The 20,024-nt window shown below is 36.3% G+C and overlaps 1 protein-coding gene across 7 annotated transcripts in view; it reads left to right on the top strand.

The window, feature by feature from the left end:
* OSBPL8 (oxysterol binding protein like 8) overlaps window positions 1-20,024 on the top strand; it is a 216,534-nt gene that overhangs the window by 140,249 nt on the left and 56,261 nt on the right. For all 7 annotated transcript variants that reach the window (XM_043966291.1, XM_043966292.1, XM_043966289.1 and 4 more), the window contains 3 exons: window positions 2,310-2,380; window positions 12,020-12,097; window positions 14,214-14,315. In XM_043966291.1, the coding sequence (XP_043822226.1) occupies window positions 2,310-2,380; window positions 12,020-12,097; window positions 14,214-14,315 (251 nt within the window). The remainder of the gene's footprint in view (window positions 1-2,309; window positions 2,381-12,019; window positions 12,098-14,213; window positions 14,316-20,024) is intronic.

Genomic DNA, 20,024 nt, shown 5'->3' with positions numbered 1-20,024 from the left:
TATTTAATAAGTAATATCTTCCCAATTAATATTTTACTTATTGTTGTGTAGAAGCTTATGCATAGCATATATGAGACCAGTGTCCATTAATATTACCTCTTTCAAAAAAATGTTTGTAACTAGATGTTTTCCGTACTTGAGCAACAAATTATGAACACAGATGACTTTAGTCTTATCTAGTAACATTTACCAGGAAGTCATTGGACATGTACTTTTTATGATCAAGATGATTGCTACTGTGCTACATTCGAATTAAGTATGAATAATAAGTGTTTCACATAAGTAACTATGGTTTTACAATTTTACATAGTCCCACATTGTGTCATTTTCTCTTTATTTATCATATTTATAGATGATGTTACTTTTTTTGAGGCTGTATAGTCTGCTACTTACCTACAAGATTAAAAGATGGAAGTTCTGCATTACAATCCTCTATACTTATCTCAGTGCTTTCATCCTTCTCTCCTCCAATCCTTATCTCCACACCCTCCTCGCAATGGTTCAGGGGTAGGGTTTCCATTGGCTTTCTTACTTCTTCTATTTTTGCAGGGCAATGAGGGTTAAGTGACTTGCCCAGAGTCACATAGCTAGTAAGTATCTGAGGCTGGATTTGAACTCAGGTCCTCCTGACTCCAGGGCCAGTGCTCTATCCACTGTGCCATCTAGCTGCTCCCTGAGGCTGGATTTGAATTCAGGTCCTCCTGAATCCAGGGCCAGTGCTTTATCCACTGCCACCTAGCTGCCCCCAATTGGCTTTCTTCTTAATCATGTCCCTGACCCCCGGATCAATGCTTCACAAGGAAAAGCTAGTCCCAGTTGTCTTAGATTCTGAAGGGTTCGAGTATTTAGAAACTGACTGGATATAAGAGATGAAGAATTGAGGAAGATTCCATGGTTTTGATTCACGGTGTCAATAAGAATGGTGCCCCCACAAATGGTATTGGAGAGGCCTTCAAGAATAGTTGGGATCAGTGGAGAAGATAACATATTTGCTTTCATAGACATTGAGTTTGATTTATGGCATCTTGGTCTTGTTAAGCAGGAAGTTGGAGATCGGATACGAAATATTTTTCTTGTCAGAAAGATTTCTTCTTGGGTTCTAAAAGTCTGTTGTCACCTGTTGCCTGTGTTTCATCTTGATGCCACAATAGCTCATTTTAGTGCAAGTTTGTATGTGCAAGTAAACTAAAAGCAGAATATATTAAATATATTTATATTATAAATATATATTTATATTTAAAAGCAGGATATATGCCCTTTGAAATTTTCTCCTAGTTAAACTGGAATATTTCTGTTTCTTGATTCTACCTGCCCATCCATAGTATTTAATGTCAGTCCACATTTTAGTACTTAATTATATTAAATTTGACACTAATCTTATACTGTCTTAAACTGTTCTTTAATTGTGTCTTTGTTAGTCTTTTATTTCAACATCACAAACTTCTTAATGATGGGTATCATGCTGCATACTACATTTGTACATAACATTGTTCTTTGTGCTGTTCTTATGTGCATCATATTAAGAAACTTGGTTGTGTGACATATTACAAGTTGGGAAAGTTGTAGGAATATAATGAATTTCAGACCAGACATGAAAATTTCCTAAGGGACTTAGCTCCCCCTAATTGCAGAATTTGTTCTTTTCAGGAAGGTAATCTTTACATCTTTAAAAAACAACAGCAACAAAATCCCAAGGATTTCATGGATGCTTTGGTCTTTGGTGGCCCACTACTGAACCTGAAGCATTTTCTCATTTACTTTTTGTTTATTTTGGGTCCTGTGGATACAGATAAAAGTAAAGAAGGATGGGTAGACATGAATGGTTTGTAATCATTTCAGGGCGTATTCAGATGGATAAATTCATGGATGTGTTGGAATACATTGGATTGTCTTTTAGTAAATAATGTTAGTAAATAGTTCAGATTCTTCTTTTCATTTTTTTGAAAAGGTGTTTTATAATTGACTTCTTAAGCAATGACTTTAGCTTAACCGTATGCTCAATGATTTTATGAAGGTGATTAATTTTAAAAATATACAAACACCTATCTACATGTACTGAAAACTATCATGTGGATTACTTAAAGCATGAGAAACAGCATGGCATAGTAAACTGACAAAGGTCTGGTCTTAAAATCAGGAAACCTTGGTTCAGGTCTTGTCTCTGACAGGTAACTTAAATTCTTTGTGCTTTTGGTAATTCCTTAAGAGTACAAGTTACAGAGTTAATCTGGACCAAAAATAAATATTTAAAAACAAAAATAAATAAATGTAGCAATAAAATTGTAATAATAATAAAATTTATTTTTAAGGTTTTGAAAGAGGAAAGGATGATCTATCTCAAAGTAGAGAAGAGACATCACATTCTATGTCAAAAAGCAAGGTAAGTTTTCTGTTGTCCTTAAGAGTATTGTTATAATTATTCTCCATGTATAAGATGACAGCAGTAATATCTATGTTGGTAGCCAACTGATATTATATAGGTATGTATCAATTGACATGATTTTGGTTGTGGCATTTTAAAAAATCATACCATAGTAACCTATGGTATTAAATATAGAAGAAATGGGATTCTTCCACAGCCAATTTAAATATTAAGTAACTTACATTGAAATTTGGAATATTTGTTTCTGGTGTACATCAGGATTGGAGCATTGCTACCAGGCTATTCCATGTTATTTATTTTAGCTTTGAGCACTTTTTTAGACTTTTTCATAGTTGTCCTATATTTTGTCAGTGGAGTATTAGAGTTGTCTATCTTTTCATCTTCAATTATTCATTTCTCCACTATTTTTGGTTTTCCCTTCATTAACCTACAAGAAGTGCTTTTTGGCTGTGGCGACTTTATTTAGTACGTTCTATTAGCTTAGGGTCGAGTTTTGATCCCTAACATTGAATTTTTGTTTCAGATCAAAGTGGAATGATTATAAGAAAGCATATCTTGATTCCATAAAATCCTGTCCTATATCCCAACAGTGATTTATTTCTCTTCTCTTTTTGCAAACTCGTTGCTTTCATCTCAAAGAATGGTGCAAGTTTTTGTAGCATATTTTAGCAAGTTCATTTACAGAGATTTGCTTTATATGCCACTCCTTATTAATAGTTAGTACATTGGGGGACAGCGAGGTGGTGCAATGGATAAAGCACTGGCTGTGGATTCAGGAGGATCTGAGTTCAAAGCCAGCCTCAGACACTTGACACTTACTAGCTGTGTGACCCTGGGCAAGTCACTTAACCTTCATTGCCCTGCAAAAAAAGAAAAAATAGTACATTGTGAATGTAAATTACTTTAAACATATTTATATTGGTGGACCATAAAGTGTTGATATTAATTGTACTTACACCAAAAACACCTCTATAAAATAGTGCCATTTATTTGGAGGTAGGAAAGGTGTAGTATCAGAAAACAGTAGAATAAGAGCATGAATGATTTACTTGAAGCTGAAAAAATCATAATACAAACTGTTCTTTCAAGCAACTAAAGCCAGACTTGATATATTAGGAATGAAGTCTTTAAACTCCCAGGAAATTGAATTATTTGGTAGATCTTAATCAAGGTTCAAAAAATATCATGAGACAGGGTGGGAAACCTAGCAGTCCTTTGTTGGAAGGAAGGAGGTGCACACATATGCCATTGCTCATGAACTGCTGTGGGCCAGAAAGTCCTGCCAAGTTGAGATCCAGAAACATATGAAAATTTAGGGCACTTTCTTACAATCTCTATTTTGACGAGTGATCTGGCATTTTTTCAGTAATACTTAATGGCATTTCTGCCTCTACAACAGGTCTCATATCTGACTTCTGCTTCACACAGAAGACAACTGTGCTAGCCTTTTGCTGCACCCTTCTGACTGTTCTCTCCACCCCAAGAGTTGCTGCTCTGACCTGTTTCCCACAGAGCTACCAAAGTGATTTTTCTCGGTGTTTGACCATGTCATTCAGTAACTCAGAGTCAGTCACTCAGGAACTCCAGTGGCTTCATTTTGGCTCTAAGATAAAATATTTGCTCCTGTGTATGGTTTATAAAACCTTTCAAAACATGGACGCAACCCGTTTTTTCAGCCTCTTCTTTTTCTTACACTCTTGCCATCCAACCACCGCTTCACCTGATTTCTTCTGTTGCAACTGCTCATGCCCCTCTATTCCATAACTACTTTTTATTTAACTGTCTTGTATTTCTCTTCTGTATATGCTTATAGGTATGTGTTTTTTTTTCCCCACTGACAGAATGTGAGTTCCTTAAGAGTAGGGATTGTTTCATTCTTGGTATTTATATCCCTGGCATACACTTAATGTTTATTTCATTTATTTCTTTTATTAAATTTTAAAAAACTAAGCTCAATTTAACCAAATATAATAAGTATATCTATATCCATAGTAGAAAAGATAAAAGAGTACATGATATTGTACATGATATTGTAGAACTCTTGTAGAACAGCTTGCTTCCCTTTTCAAATATATTATAAAAGTGTCATAAATTTAATATGTAACTTTCAGAGCTTTCCTACCTGTCTGATTTCTTTCTGCCCTTCCTTCTGTCCCTTCTCCTACTTGTTTCTATAAATTTCTGCTTGTGTACCCTGATTACATGATTAATTTTCCCCATCCTTCCTCTCTCTTCTCCCCTTCAAGTTTATTCCTCTTCCCCTCCTTTTCCATTCTTCTTTTAATATAATCAAACCATAACAGAATCACTCATAGTCCCTTTGTCTTTTTGTTTGATTTCTAATCAGATTGTTATTTTTCATGGGCTTTTGAGGCTTTTTGCTTTTTGACTGGATAAACTTTGGTGGCAAATTGTTATTTTTCTTCTCCATATTATATTTAGGTAAAGCAATCAGAGATTATTTAATATCACATATTTTATGAAGTCCCTTTCAAAGCATTTCCATACTAGTATAGTAACTATATTGAAAATGTGATTGGTAAAGCTCTGTGTTTTTAAAAAACATGTATAACTGGGAGACTGCCTAGTATAATGATACACATCCCAAAATGTTTTACATACTATGTAAGAACATCCATATTTTGAACCATTTCAAAATGTGAAGTAATTGATTCGATTCAGTAGATATTAATTGGGCACTTATCATGTGCAGTTTAGTTTGCTGAGCTGTTACTCTAGATGTAGTGTGGCAAGTGCCATTTTAGATCAGCTTTCAATTATCCATACTTATGAAGTGGGGGCGCTATCAAAGACAGTAGAGCAGAGTTAGATGGAAATTAAACCTGTTGGGGGGGAATCATGTAGTGTGATTGGAAGGGGTCTCCAAAGCAAGCTAGTCTCATCGATACTTGAGTAAGAGTCCCTTCAACCAAATCTTTCTTAAATGGCCTTGCATCATTCCAAGTCGTGTGTAGAGGATGCACTCTCCAAAAGCCGCACATTCCACTTTTTGGATTGTTCGAATTCTTAGGAGGCTTTGTCTGATATCAAAACTCTGCAACTTCCACCAGTTTCTTTAAACCTTTACCTCTGGGACCAACCAGAACATGTCTAATCTTTGTTTTGTGATGGACCTTCAAGTACTTAAAGATAGCTGTTATGTTTTCTTTAAGGCTTTTCAGCTTCAAGCCAAAATTCAGTCCCTTCAGTGAGCACTTGTATGTCATGGTTAATAGGTCCCTCATTATTTTAGTTACCTTCTGAATGCTCTCGTAGACTTCATGATCTCCAGAAACTCATCATTGTGCAAGATTAAATCAACTCTGAAACTCACACCTCCTCCACATCCTGCTCCTGGGGCCCCTTTCCTCCTCTGATTGTGGAAGGTGGAGGGTGAACAACAGAGAGCTCCTCCCAAATTTTCTATAATTTAAGGAGGGTGCCCAGCACGGTCACCTCATTATTTCCTATTGCAACTTCAGGACTTTTATCATGACCTCTGTGCTGGGTGTTCTGCCTTCACTATTCCGTCCCCCTCCCCTTGCTTTTCAGCATCTTTTTGTGTGTAATTTCCCCCATTAGATTGTGAGCTCCTTGAAGGTAAGAACCAGTGCCTGACACATAGTACATGCTTAATAAATGTTTATTGTCCATTGACTTGCTCTTTGTGCTTTCCAGCTTCTCAGTATCCTTCCTGAACTATGGCTCTCAGAACTGGAGATAACCATATGGATATGAATGCACCAGGGCAAAGCAGAACTGTTATCTCCCTTGCTCTGGCTGTCATTCTTCTATTAAGGCAGCTAGGATTTCATTAGCTTTTTTCACTGTCATGTTGTATTCCCCGTTAAATCTTTCTGAGCTTGCAGTTCATCAAAATCCACAGGTCCTTTTCAGATGAACTGCTACCTAGCCATATCTCTCCTATCTAGTGCTTGAGGAAATGATTTCTAACCTCCTTGTAGAATTTCTGTTGAAATCTTTATGTTAACTCCTTCAGTTTACTGCTTAAAATCCAGTTCAGAAACCTTCTTCTTGCTTGAGACATTTTGTCAGGGTAGTTATGAAAATCAGGGTATATATACTGTGTTTGTGGCATTCCCCTGGTTTTCCAGTGTAGTACCTCAGTCATAAAAGAAAATTAGCTTCATCTTGTATAACCTGCTGTTGATGAAGTAGTGCCTTCCTTTTGTCATAGATGTTCACAAACCATTCCTTTAAGATTCCAGAATTCAAGTCAGGTTATTCAGTTGATTAAAAAAATGTCATATTTCCATTTTTGAAAATCAAGACCTCCAGTCATAGCTTCCCTTATTCTCTTTTTTTTCTCAAAGATCACACTAGTAGCTGAGCCAGTCACATATACTCGTTTTGTCAGTACCTTGGGGTTTAGTTTAGTTTGTCAAGGTCTGGAGACATAAACTCGTTTATGGTAGCCAGAAGCTGTCTTACTATCTCTTTACTTAACTTGCTATTATTTTTTTGTTGTTGTTGTTTTTCTACACATTTTACAATTTGTGTTTCATTCATTAATTTATTTAGAATTTTCCCTGTTACATGTATAAACAAATTTTCACATTGATTTTTAAAACTGTTCCAAATTCTCTTTCTTCCTCCTTTCCCACTCTCCTTAAGAACTCAAGCAATTCAATATAAGTTATACATGCACAGTCTATGTATTTTACAATTTGAATATAATTATTTTTGTACAAAAGCCAGAAACAAATAAGAGTTGAACAGTTTTGATTTCTCTTTGTTATCCATTTTTATCTTCTCCTATGCCATAAGCTGTGGTCTCATCCCTACCTTGATCTTCATTTTACCTTAGGACACTTTGTATTTTCATTTGCTTTCATTGCAATTCTTGGCTATTGTTCCTGACATTATTTGTGTGTGTGTGTGTGTGTGTGTCTGTCTGTCTCACACATCAGTATTCATTGACAGAAATCTGCTTTTGCTTCCCTTTTTTTGTATATATCCTTAAAATCTGAACTGGTAATTGAATTCTTTATGTATCTATAGGAGTCTTTTTTTTAGGCATCTCCTCCTTTTCATCATAACTTTTTGTATTTGTCTCAGATTTCATTCTTGAGAGCATCCTAATTCCTCAAGTCTACTTGCCTTATACTTTTATCTCCTCTAAAATCTTTCATATTTGTACTCTGCAGTCTGGGATCATCCTCATGACTCACCTCTCTCGATATAGTATTTTAAGGTTTGCAAAGTATTTTTGCACATATAATCTCCTTCGATCCTCCTAACAGCACTGGGGAATAGGTGTTATTATCCCCTTTTTACAGATGGGGTCATTGATGTTCCCAGAAGTTGTCACTTAGGCCTCAGCTAGAAAGTGTCAGGGGTGGAATTCAAACCCAGATCTCCTCAATTCTGAATCCATTGCTCTATCCACTGTCTCACACAGCTTTTCAATATCAGGTTATGCCTAGATTCCACCCCCACCCCCGGCTATAAATCACAAGCCCTAAACTGAACAGGCACACATTCCCAAATTTCTCATGATTTCTACTTTGACAGCCACTTCTTTCTTTTTGTTCATTTCAGTCCTAGAATTAAAATTACTTCATTGTTTCTTCCACATTTTGAAAAATAAAATGATGATCAAAATAAGTCAAGAATTGATTTATTGTACTTATTGTTTGGGGCAGGGGGAGGGCAGGGTTCAGCAGATGACCAAAGATGTGAAATCCTTTATTCTTGATCTTGATGCCAAATTTGTCATTTGCTTTTTTGGAACTCGATAGCCATTTCTTTTCCTTTGTGGTCATTGGCATTCTCTCACTAAAACATCGTTTCTGTTTCTCTTTATGACTTTTCACCAAAATATCCTCCATCATGCTTTTCCTATTTAATTTATGTATTTCCCCTTAGAAGTATATCTTATTACTATACAGTGTTCCTCCATGAGCACCTTTAATTTGTTCCTTTTAAATTAAGTATCTCTTTCCATTGCTATAGTCCAGATATTTGCTTCTTCCTAACAAATCTCAGAAATAGCTACGGGTTCAAATTTGTCTCTCATATTCCCCTCAAAATCATCTTGTATCTATTTTGAATGTTGTGTGTATGAGAGAGAGACAGAGACAGAAACACAGTGAGACAGAGTTATTGACTGAGTGACTTACCTGTACGTTTATGTATATTATCTCCATTTAAGCTAAACTGTAATTTCCTTAAGGGCAGGGACTTTTTTCATGTTCTGCCTAGTACCTAGTATACTGCCTGGCATGTAAGTCACTTAAAATTTTAAATAGGATAGATCCCCTAGTCTATCCTATAAGTTACCTGGCTCTTGTATGCTCTTTATGTTTTAGTATTGGATCAACTCTTCTCTGACATCTGGCTTAACAAATATATGTAGTTCATTTTCTCTTACCCCTCTAATTTTTACTTAGCTTTCTTAAATACTTCTGTAGTAATGGGAATTACTCCTCATATTTAAATAGTGCTTTCCACCCTGAAGTTATTACAGAGTAGAGGTGATCCTGAATTTTCAAAGGCCGTGTCAGCAATGTAATAACCTTGTATGTGTATGTGAAGAGACACTAGGTTGGATGCAGGGTCATGAAATTTTTAACTGAAACAATTCAGACCAATTCCTGTTATAGAGGAATTAAAATTTGCATCAATGAGGGGATTACCTGTATTGATAAAATTACAGTTTCTTGAAGTAGATCACATTGAATTATTTCACAGAATACACGTCTCCAGGCAAATGTGTGTGTATGTATATATTTTTTTTTATCAGCCCTAGTTAACTCTGATTTTCTGCTTGGTCCCTTGTCTCTCTGTCCCCTATCATTTCTGTATCATCCACCCTGGTCCAGAAATTAAAATCCTGTTTCCTGACATCAAGTTATTCACTTACAATAGGTACCCCATTTATTAGAAATTCAGACTTCTGGCAACTTTAGCTATTTTAATTAGACATAAACTCAGAACAGAAACTAGTTGGCACAGTGGATAAGAGGACCTAAGATCCAGCCCAGCCTCAAACAGCTGTGTGATCCTGGACAAGTCACTTAACCCTGTTTGCATCAGTTCTCATCTGTAAAATGAGCTGGTGAAGGAAATGTCAAACCACTTTGCCAAGAAAACCTCAAATGGAGTCATGGAGAGTTAGAACGACTGAAACAACTCAACAACAAAACATAGAATGGTATTTTAAAAGAAATACAAAAGTGTTACAAAAGCATAACAATTCAAAATAATTTCATAGGAGAAACAGCTCAAATAAACTCTAAGTTTGTCACTATATTACAGTTCAGCATAGTTCAATAATTTATCAGAATGGTTATGCTGATAGTAAAAAAAACATGTATTAAACTCTTACGTTGAATTGCTCTGTAGCTTTGTTTTTTTTAAAACAGAGTTGTATGTAATTTACTTTAGAAGTATTTCCACTAAAAATTAGCTTATTCTATTTCAGTGCTTAAATGGTTAAGATAATGTTTTGATGCTTTGTTAAGTGGAACACCTTATTTCTCCATGATATCAGGTCAGTGAATAATGCTGTAGAAGATTTTAGTACTTAATAACTTTTTTTTTTCTTCAGCAGCATCTAAGGATTGGGGGAATATGGAAGGGTGGCCTGTTACTGTTATGTTGTCATTGACTAAGATCATGTGACAGTCCTCCAGTTTGTTAGTACTCATATAACAGAGCTTATTGGCAATCTCTGGAAACTACCAGAGTGTGATGAAAATTATTGAAAATCAAGTCTTCGGCTTCAGACATTTACTTAGCTGTGTAACCCTGGACGAGTAACTTAACTTCTGTCTGCTTCAGTTTCTTCATCTGTAAAAATGGGACAAGGTTGTTGTGAGGATCAAATGAAATAATAATTATAAAGTGCTTGATGTAGTGCTTGGCAGCACATAGTAATTGCTGTACAAGTGTTAACTATCATTATCTTCATCATTTTCATCATCATGTTGTGAGTAGCTGTGTCGTTTGAACATTTATGGGAGTGCCTATCTCTGTCCCACGTTTTAGGGAATTTAGCTAGGGTTTCTGATATATTGTTACTTAGAAATTAGAGGCTACTGCACCAGTTTTGGGCATTAAGCATTTATTAAAGCAGACTAGATGTTAGAGAAAGTGAGAGCATGTGGTTAGAAGCCCTACATACCTAGGATAGAGAGTAAGAGCCAGAGGGCAGTGTGAGAGAGGGAAGAATGTGGGGAGAGAGAGAGAGAGAGAGAGAGAGAGAGAGAGAGAGAGAGAGAGAGAGAGAGAGAGAGAGAGATCCCTCTCAAGGGTTTTTAATCTGTCTCAGGTAGAGGTGGGTCACTCTACTTTGATCCAAGCTAATTGGCCAGTAACATTCAAATACATTGATTGACATGACTTGAGGGTGGTCTTAAAGTGAGTTAACTTCCTTTGAAATTCTACTGACTCTGGGCTGGCCTTAAGAAAGGTCAGGCAAGACTCTCTGGGTCCCCTTAGAACCCCATTATTTTCTCACATAGCAAAGATAAATTTCCTAATCCCTATATGTAGTTTATATTTGAATCTGACCCACATACGAAATAGATCCAAAGTATGAATAATTTTGACTTCTCTATCTAAATTTTACTATAGTAACATTAAAGCATAGCTTCCTTTGGAGCTGCATGACTGGTTTTTAAGCGTGAGATAGTGCTGTCTCCTTTTAGATAACAGGTAACAGATTTATTATTGCTGCCTTTAAACTTGGACATGTATCATCTAGCTCTGTCAGTCAGTCAGTCAGTCAGCATTTAGTAAGAACTGAATATGTGTTCCAGACACTGTGCCAAGCTCTGGGGATATAAGACAGCTATGTTGGGCCAGATACAGAAGGAACTTTTTAGAATTGCATTCTTCTCTCTAATAAAGATCAAGATACATTAAAGAAGTGGAAAGAGCTGAATGTTTGAGTAGGTTGTTTTTAAGCACTGTGGTTCTTGTGGACAAGCTGGATTGAATTGCTTACATTTAGACACTCCATTAGTTGCTCCATGAAAAGGGATTTAAAAAGCAAAGTAACACGAACATTTTGTTTGACCTTATGTCTTTAAGTATTACTAATGAGTTTTAAGAGCTACTCTGACCGTTTTAACTGCTTGATTGTCTGGATTGCTTTTATTTCTTGAAATACTAAAATTCACATGACATTTCTCTCTATGTCATTTTGGAAAGAGAATGCAGAAAATTCACAAAATGCGTTGTTCACCATCATAACTTATCGAATGCGAGTACTTGGTTGCAGTAGGTTATGAATAATTGTTTAAAAACATATATTTTTTGTTTTGTTTTTGTTTTTTTGCAGGGCAATGAGGGTTAAGTGACTTGCCCAGGGTCACACAGCTAATAAGTGTCAAGTGTCTGAGGCTGGATTTGAACTGAGGTCCTCCTGAATCCAGGGCTGTTGCTTTATCCACTGAGCCACCTAGCTGCCTCCTAAAAACACATATTGTACACAAAAATAAGAACTTTCTATTCCATGTGTACTTCTGTATATCATTGAATTAAATGGGAGTTGTTTTGTTACTATATTTAGCAATTATTTGTTTTCAGGATCTGTGTGATGATGGAACTCTGGATAGAAAGATTTCAATTACTATTATTCTTCTGTTCATTTTTCTGTAATTATAGTCTGAATCCAAACTTTATAATGGCTCAGAGAAGGATATTTCATCTTCAAGCAAGCTCACCAAAAAGGAATCTCTTAAGGTGAGCCAATTTTTAGTACAATTTTGTTTTATTGGCTGAAAACTATTTTTAAAAAATGACCATAAAATCTTTTCTGATTTTTCTGTTTGAGATGCCTATGGAATATCCAGTTTGAGGCATCTAACTGGGTAATTTGTGATATGTGTGTGGAGCTCAAGAGAGATTAGGGCTGGATTTATAGCTCTGAGAATCATCTACATAAGAAAAGATCATTAAACCCATGAGAGCTGATCACCAAACAAGATAGTACAAGAAGAGTGCCTAGTACCGAGGCTTAGGAGGTACTTCTAGTTAGTGGCTTCTGCCTGCGTAAAAATCCAGCAAAGGGTAATGAAAAGTGGTCAGGCTTTTAGGAGGAGAACCAGGAGAAGGCAGCATCACACAAACCCAGAGAAGGGAGAGAGTGTGTTCAGAGAGAGGTGATCAACAATGCTGCGTGCTGCAGTGGAGTCAAGAAAGATCAGGCTGAGTAAAGGCCATTAGATCCGTCCATGAAGAGATCATTGGTAACTTTGGAGAGGGCAGTTTTAGTTGAATGGTGAGGTAGGAAGCTAGATTGCAGAGTGTTTGGAAACAATTCCTTGATTTGGCAGAGGTAGGCAACACAACCTGAACCTGAAATTGGGAAGGACAAATTGTGGTGGAACAGAAAGAAACACCACCAGACCCATTTTTTGGAAGCAGGGTAAAAGAGAGTTAGAGAAAGTCAGAGAGAGCAAGAGCGAGAGAGAGAGAATGTGAATGAATGTCTGTTAGGAGAATGTAAGATACCTCTATGTCAGGTGGTCTGGGCATGCTCCAAGCCCCATTGTGCAAGCTTTTATTAGCTCTCATTCCTCTTGTGCCCCTGAACGATTTATTATTAAAAACGAAAATGAATACCTTCATAACAAGTGTGCAAAGTCCAACAAAACAAATCCCCACCTTGGCCATGTCCAAAAATGCATATCTCATTCTGCATTTTAAGTCCATCACCTAAGTTGAGAGGTTGGGGGAACTGGGAGGAATGTTGGTGGCTTTGATGATGATGATGATGATGATGATGATGATGATGATGATGATGATGATGATGATGATAATAATAATAATAATAATAATGAGGAGGAGGAGGAGGAAGTTAGAAAGAGGGGAAGATTGTGGAAAGGACTTTACTCAGCTATCAAAGCGCAGATCTGACCATGTCATCTCTCTAGTCAGTAAACTGCTGAGCTCCTGGAGGGCAGGGACTAGTTTTGTCAGCCTTTGAAAGAACAAAGATGCTTAATAAATGCTTGCTGGCCACAACCCCTTCAACACTGACTGTTCGTTCTTTTTTGTATAGTAGATTTAAATTCAGTAAAACAGTATAGAATGTAGACTTGTAGATTGAAACTCAGTAAAACAGCAAAGAAAAGTTTGAAAAGGTAAAAAAATTATTCTCCTTTTAATTTTTTACAAGCCTTCTGTCCAGTCCATTTACCTCTACTGTTAGCCTAGCACTGTAACTTATTACAAATCAAGCTCATAAATAATAGTATGCTGAATTTTAAAAGAAATTTGTGCACGCAAAATTTAAAAATACCATTTTATTGGCATAGTTCTTTAGATTTACTCTCAGCTTCTTTGCTGTTGGTAAATTTATTGCAGCCAAAAGATAAGGGAAATAATGGCAAGATTATATTAATATTTCTTCTACAGATTACTTAATAAGTACCTTATTTATGAAGGTAAAACCTTAGTGATTTGTTAAATGAATAAAGTGCATAAATATTATCATGCCAAACGTTTGTATCTACTTTGTTCTGATTTTTAGGCTTAACAGGCAACACTGGCTTTTTCCAGGAAAGAGAACTGAACTATAGATCTATGGAGCATAGGTTTTTAGTCTTACTCCTGCTTTCTCCTAGACATGTGGCTTTGAATGACTTAATCTCTCTGGGAGTAAGTTATCTTGCCTGTAAAATAAAAGTGGTTGATAAGATCATCTCTAAAATCTCTTCTGGTTCTAAAAGTTCTGTGGGTCTGTGATCCAGTGATCCTAGGTATTTGAGAATTCTGTATGTGTGTGACTTTTTTCAGAGATTTGTTCATTTTCATAAAATTATCATGTTTATTTTACATTCTTTCTTTAAAACAGGTACAAAAGAAAAACTATCGAGAAGAAAAGAAGAGAGCCACAAAAGAATTACTCAGTACAATCACAGACCCTTCAGTTATTGTTATGGCTGATTGGTTGAAGGTCAGAGTTTGTGTTGAACCTAGAATTTTAAATTGTTTATTTTCTGAAATAATAACCCCCCCCCCATAAGATAGCATAGAAAATACACCTTGAACTGCTTGTTTTCTACTAGTAGAAGAGCTTTTAATTGCATTCCAGTGGTTTCATGTTCTAATTTTAATGAGAAGCAAGAAACATAATGGTTTCTGATTTGATAATAATCATTAAATATGCATAGAAATTGATTGAAAAGTGGTTTGGGTTTGTGTGAGGTTTGTGAATTTGAACTGCATTTTTATAATAGCATGGTTAAATTTAACATTTGTTTTGATGACAAACAATATAATAGATGAACATTTATGATGTCGTCTATGGTTTGGAAAACACTTTGGAAATATTTGGTTATTTGTTCTTTACAATAAACTTGTCAGATAGATACTGTAATTATCATCTCCATTTTAGAGATGAAGAAACAGTCTGGAGAAATTAAGTGAATTGCCCATGGTCACAGAGCTAATAAGTGTCCTAGGCATCATTTGAACTCAGGTCTCAGAATCCCAGGATCTTACAGCTTGAAGGAAGATCATTTAATCTGACCAATATCTGAAAGAGAAAGCCTTCTACAATATACCTGGACAATTGTCATGCTTTGCTTGAATATGCCCAGTGAGGAGGCTGCCCCATAACCTCCCAAGGCAGGCAGTACATTCTACTTTTGGATGGCTCAAAATTGTTAGTAAATTTTTTCCGTGTATTTTTCCTGACTCTAAGTCTAATGCTTTCCCACTATTCCATACTATTCCAGTATTCACAGTTATCATCATCGGTTGAGAGGAGAAAGCACAGATAATTTAAAGTTGTAATGCAGAAGTCAGAGCTGTACTTTGTTTCTCATCTTTCCCTTTATTAATTTTTTCCTACTTTTTTGTCATCATCATGGACTCTTTATGTAGGGCATGGGAGTGGAGTGATGTTTTAAGAGTTTGGTCAGATGGGGGTAGCTAGGTGGTGCAGTGGATAAAACACCAACCCTGGATTCAGGAGGCCCTGAGTTCAAATCCAGCCTCACACACTTGACACTAGCTGTGTGACCTTGGGCAAGTCACTTAACCCTCATTGCCCTGCCAAAAAAAAAAAAAGTTTGGTCAGACTCAGTTCTAACTTTGAGGGGAATTTTGGAAGACTCTGAGGAGCCTCGAGACCTATTTGCCAGAAATTAGCCCTTTTCTACCACTTTTCCCAATGTATTCTGAGAACTCTGGCTCCAAACTCTGCTAGAGAATAGACTGCTTCAGCTTCAATAAAGCCATGACTTCTTCTGGACGTTAAGAATTGATCTATCCACCAGGACTATGGAGCAACACAATGAAAACTTTTTGTTTGCCCCAGAACACTGCCCATCTTACTGACCTAGCTTCGCTTGTTTCTTTCTCTCTGCCCCGAATACCACAAGGATTCTCATTTTGCTTACACATCTCCTAACTTTTAACTCTTCTGGCTCTGATTTCCTAGCTCTATACTTTGACTGACATTCACCAGTCATTGCCTTTATTCTTCACCAATCATTTTACCCAGATTCTCATGCCATCAGTCCAGATGAACCCCTTTTTTCTCTGGAGAACCTAATATATTTCTCACCTCATCCATTCTCTACCCTCCATTCTGTAAGCATCTCTTGCATGTAAATACAGTCTGTCTGAAATACACACTCCTCTTGTATTGACTCAGACCCTTCCCACCTAGATTGTCCTACTTGTGCTAGAAAATAGGAGTAAACCATAGAGTAACATGAATGGCCTTTTTTACTTGGATAGAGATAGTTGAGAATTGAATGTAAATGTTAAGGGTCAAAATTCTAGCTAAACTGTCTAAAATATCTAATGAGTGGTCGCCAATAAATTATAAGCTTTAGCAAGAGTTAGACTTTTAAGCATTTATTAAGGAGAATAAGAATTTGGTAAAGAGAGAGAGAAAGGCCTAGATTCCTATCTATTAAAGGGAGAGCACATTTCTAGCTCCCTTCTCCGCCAGCGTCCTCAGGAAAGAGCGTGAGACCGAGCGCCCGTCTCTTCCTTCCTCCTCCCACTAGTCCGCGTCACTTCCTGAAGCCTGGTCTTGCCCTCAAAGACCTTTGCTTCATGGGCAGAACTCTTCTACAGTAAGTATCCAGCAGGTGGCATCATTCCAATCGTTACAGTCCCCCCTGTTGTTCCTCAAGAAACAAAATGTTTCCTTGACGGAACAGTAAAAACAATATAATAACTATTGCTAACTAATAATATGTGAACAACAATATAGAAAAGGAAGAGAGGAAAGTTTTGTCCAGAGGGGCGATTTTTTTTTTTTTGTCCTCATGAACCGACGCTTTGACATTGGTCTTGCAAAGGGAGGGCCTCTGCAGAGAATACATGTTACAGATGGTGTATATTATAACAGAAAGAGAAAAAACACAACAAAAACAACAAATCAAAACTGTTCATTTAAAGTCTCTGAAAGTCTTTTCTCAGATGTCCTCTAGGTGTAGTCGTAGAATGGAAGTCTCTTCAGGGGTTGATGTGTGGATGCTGGTAATCAGCCAGGAAAATTTCCTACAAAATTGAGCTTAACACAACTTTAAAATAGCTTTGTCAATAATCAAATCAAACAATGAAAGTTCTCAAAAACATGTCTAAGGGAATTCAGAATCTTAGTTGTTACACATGAAACATATAATAAAACAAAAATTGAACCATTCTTTAAAATTATAATATTACTATAGTCCCCCCTTATGGAGGGTATTTGAGAAGACAATTGCTGCGATATTAATTTTTAAAAATAATTTTTATCTTTGTTTCATCACTTTTTGCATCATCTGCCTAATTATCCTCATGCCATTATGAGAAATTAGAAAATCTAATATAATTAGTAACAGATGTCAAGGCCAAATTCAACACTGTTATTTATCATGACACCTGAGATAATTATGGGGGTTACCATAAAAGAACAGAGAAATGATGGGATATGAGCATTCCCACACTTGAGCAATATGTACTGCCCATACAGTATGCCAGGCTTAAAATAGGTGGATGGAATATACGTCCATGCCACCGAACATATTGGAGGAAACTGAGTCAGACTTAATCAGATGCATGGGATTGAGATGTCCATGGCATCAGGCATATAGGAGGGAGCATAGAAGCCAGGTGTAGAAGTGAGATGGGTGGGATGAATACTTCCAGCCATCTGTACAATATTGTGGGGAAAAATAAAATAAAATATTAAACCAAGAGAATCCAACCTCAACATTTGTCAAAAGCCGTTCTCTCGGCCATACCTTGACTTCATGCATGTCTCCCCTCATGTGACAGTTCAGTGTCTGCTCTTGCATGTATTCCTCTTGTGATTGGATGGCACCTTGGCCAACTGGCATCTGATAACTCAGAATAAAGGTAATTAGTGTCTTAAATGATAAGTTCCCATAATCCAAGTCTCATATGGATTTAAAAATTGAGGATAATAAATGATTGCAAAAAATGCGAATACATCTTGACTCAGAACACAATATATAATTATGCAACAATTTCAAATAATACCTTTTTTTTTACTTAGTATACAATTACTTTTGTGAAAAATCAGAACATATTTAAATACAAGTTAAAGCACAACAGAATCTCAAAGAAAACTTTTTTTTTTTAAAAAGAAAACTTTTACAAATGTTCCCCTCTTTTTTTTTTTTTTTTTGGAATATGCTTATCAAAAATAATACTTCTAGAATCAATTTACACTTGCCATGGCAACCAATTTGCCAGGGAAATGCTTTAAAGAGTTTGATCAAATAATCAGTTGAGGAAAAAAAAAATAACAAAAACAAACAACTCAGAATATGGGAGCACAATACTCCTAGAATTAACATTGTATTATGAAATCAAAACCATGTTTCAAAATTAGATAGATGAATGAATAGAAGAAAATACACGTGGAATAATAAAAGACAATGAAATTCAAACTAGGGAAATCTAAATGAATATGAATTTAATATTAATAAGAGTACTATAAAATATAAACTTGATCACATGACTATAAAAAGCTTTTACAAATACTCTCCTTGTTTTAAAAACTAAGTATAAGACACAATCTCAAAAGCATGAAAATCTCTATGAAAATAAACCCATACCATTAATTTCAAAATGTATATATAATAGCATAGAAATCCTATGTAACCTCTGAACTGACATTAATACTCTGAGTGAATTCAGAACACTTTTGATTCCGATATCTAAAATCCCCAACACTCATATCAATACCTTGCTGCTTACTTCTACATTTCTCTAAAATATATACCCTTCCATGGCAAAAGAAGCAGAGTCTTGAACTATGTTGATGGTTGTCATTCTTATTCAGCTTAAGTTTTTCTCCTTTAACCCCTCTATATTGTCTGTCAGGCTTTTCACCATACAAATGCTTTATAAGATTACTAATTAAAGACAAAAGCAGGTTAGCAAAATTATGAACAAAACGAGCATATCTGGAATTTAAAGAGTTTTCTAAGATTGTCTCAAAAGCACAGCCAGGCCAGGGAAGGGCTGAGCCTGAAGCTGCAAATGCAGTTAGAAAAAGTTGAGCATGCGCACCAGATCTCTGGACTTCCGAGGCAGGGGAAGCTATGGGCTTGGCCATAGGAGGAGTAGAGGGTGGGGTCTGGAGAGGAGGGGAGGGACCAGAGCAATTTGAATCAGACTTGATTTTGAACTCAGGCCTGGATTCCTCTTCCCCCACTTTGCCTCCAGGTGCTAGGGGATTAAAAGCTTCTAGAGGGTGGGTCATTGCCTCCAGGCATGCAAAATTAGAGCCACAATTAGTGTTAGAATTGGGAAAAGCTGCAGGAATCTCTTCAGGTTTCTCTGAAAAAGCATGGTTGGGAGAGGGAGTGATATTTCCTTGTGTGAGTAAGTTGCTGGCTCTTTTAACAAAAATAAAAAGAAAAATAGAAAATCCACAAAAACAAAGCATTAACATGATCTTATCTCCCATTTGTCTGGTTAAACAGACTAAAATCAAAAATAGGGTAATTAGGGAGTTTAAAAGGTCCATTCGAAAAAATTTAAAGGGAAAACACAGCCAGTGCGCCAGTACTTAGCAGTTTAAAGGGTAGGGGAAATTTCTTACCCAACCGGAAGATCAGAAGTGAGGTTCAGCTTTCCTCTTCGTGGTCAGCCATCTGTTAAGGGTCAAAATTCTAGCTAAACTGTCTAAAATATCTAATGAGTGGTCGCCAATAAATTATAAGCTTTAGCAAGAGTTAGACTTTTAAGCATTTATTAAGGAGAATAAGAATTTGGTAAAGAGAGAGAGAAAGGCCTAGATTCCTATCTATTAAAGGGAGAGCACATTTCTAGCTCCCTTCTCCGCCAGCGTCCTCAGGAAAGAGCGTGAGACCGAGCGCCCGTCTCTTCCTTCCTCCTCCCACTAGTCCGCGTCACTTCCTGAAGCCTGGTCTTGCCCTCAAAGACCTTTGCTTCATGGGCAGAACTCTTCTACAGTAAGTATCCAGCAGGTGGCATCATTCCAATCGTTACATAAATAAGAAACAAAGGCCATACTCTTGTTTTGCTTTTTAAAAGAACTTCATTACCATGCACTCAAGTTCATTGCCTCCTTGAACTATGAAAAAGTTATATTTCTATTAAAGAAAACATTAGTAGGAAAAATTTTATTATTAAATTTATTTAATCCTGTTCCCATAGTACTGAA

The sequence above is a fragment of the Dromiciops gliroides genome, chromosome 5, assembly GCF_019393635.1.
Source record: "Dromiciops gliroides isolate mDroGli1 chromosome 5, mDroGli1.pri, whole genome shotgun sequence".
Classification (NCBI taxonomy): Eukaryota; Metazoa; Chordata; class Mammalia; order Microbiotheria; family Microbiotheriidae; genus Dromiciops; species Dromiciops gliroides.
This window is presented reverse-complemented; position numbering and strand designations above follow the sequence as displayed.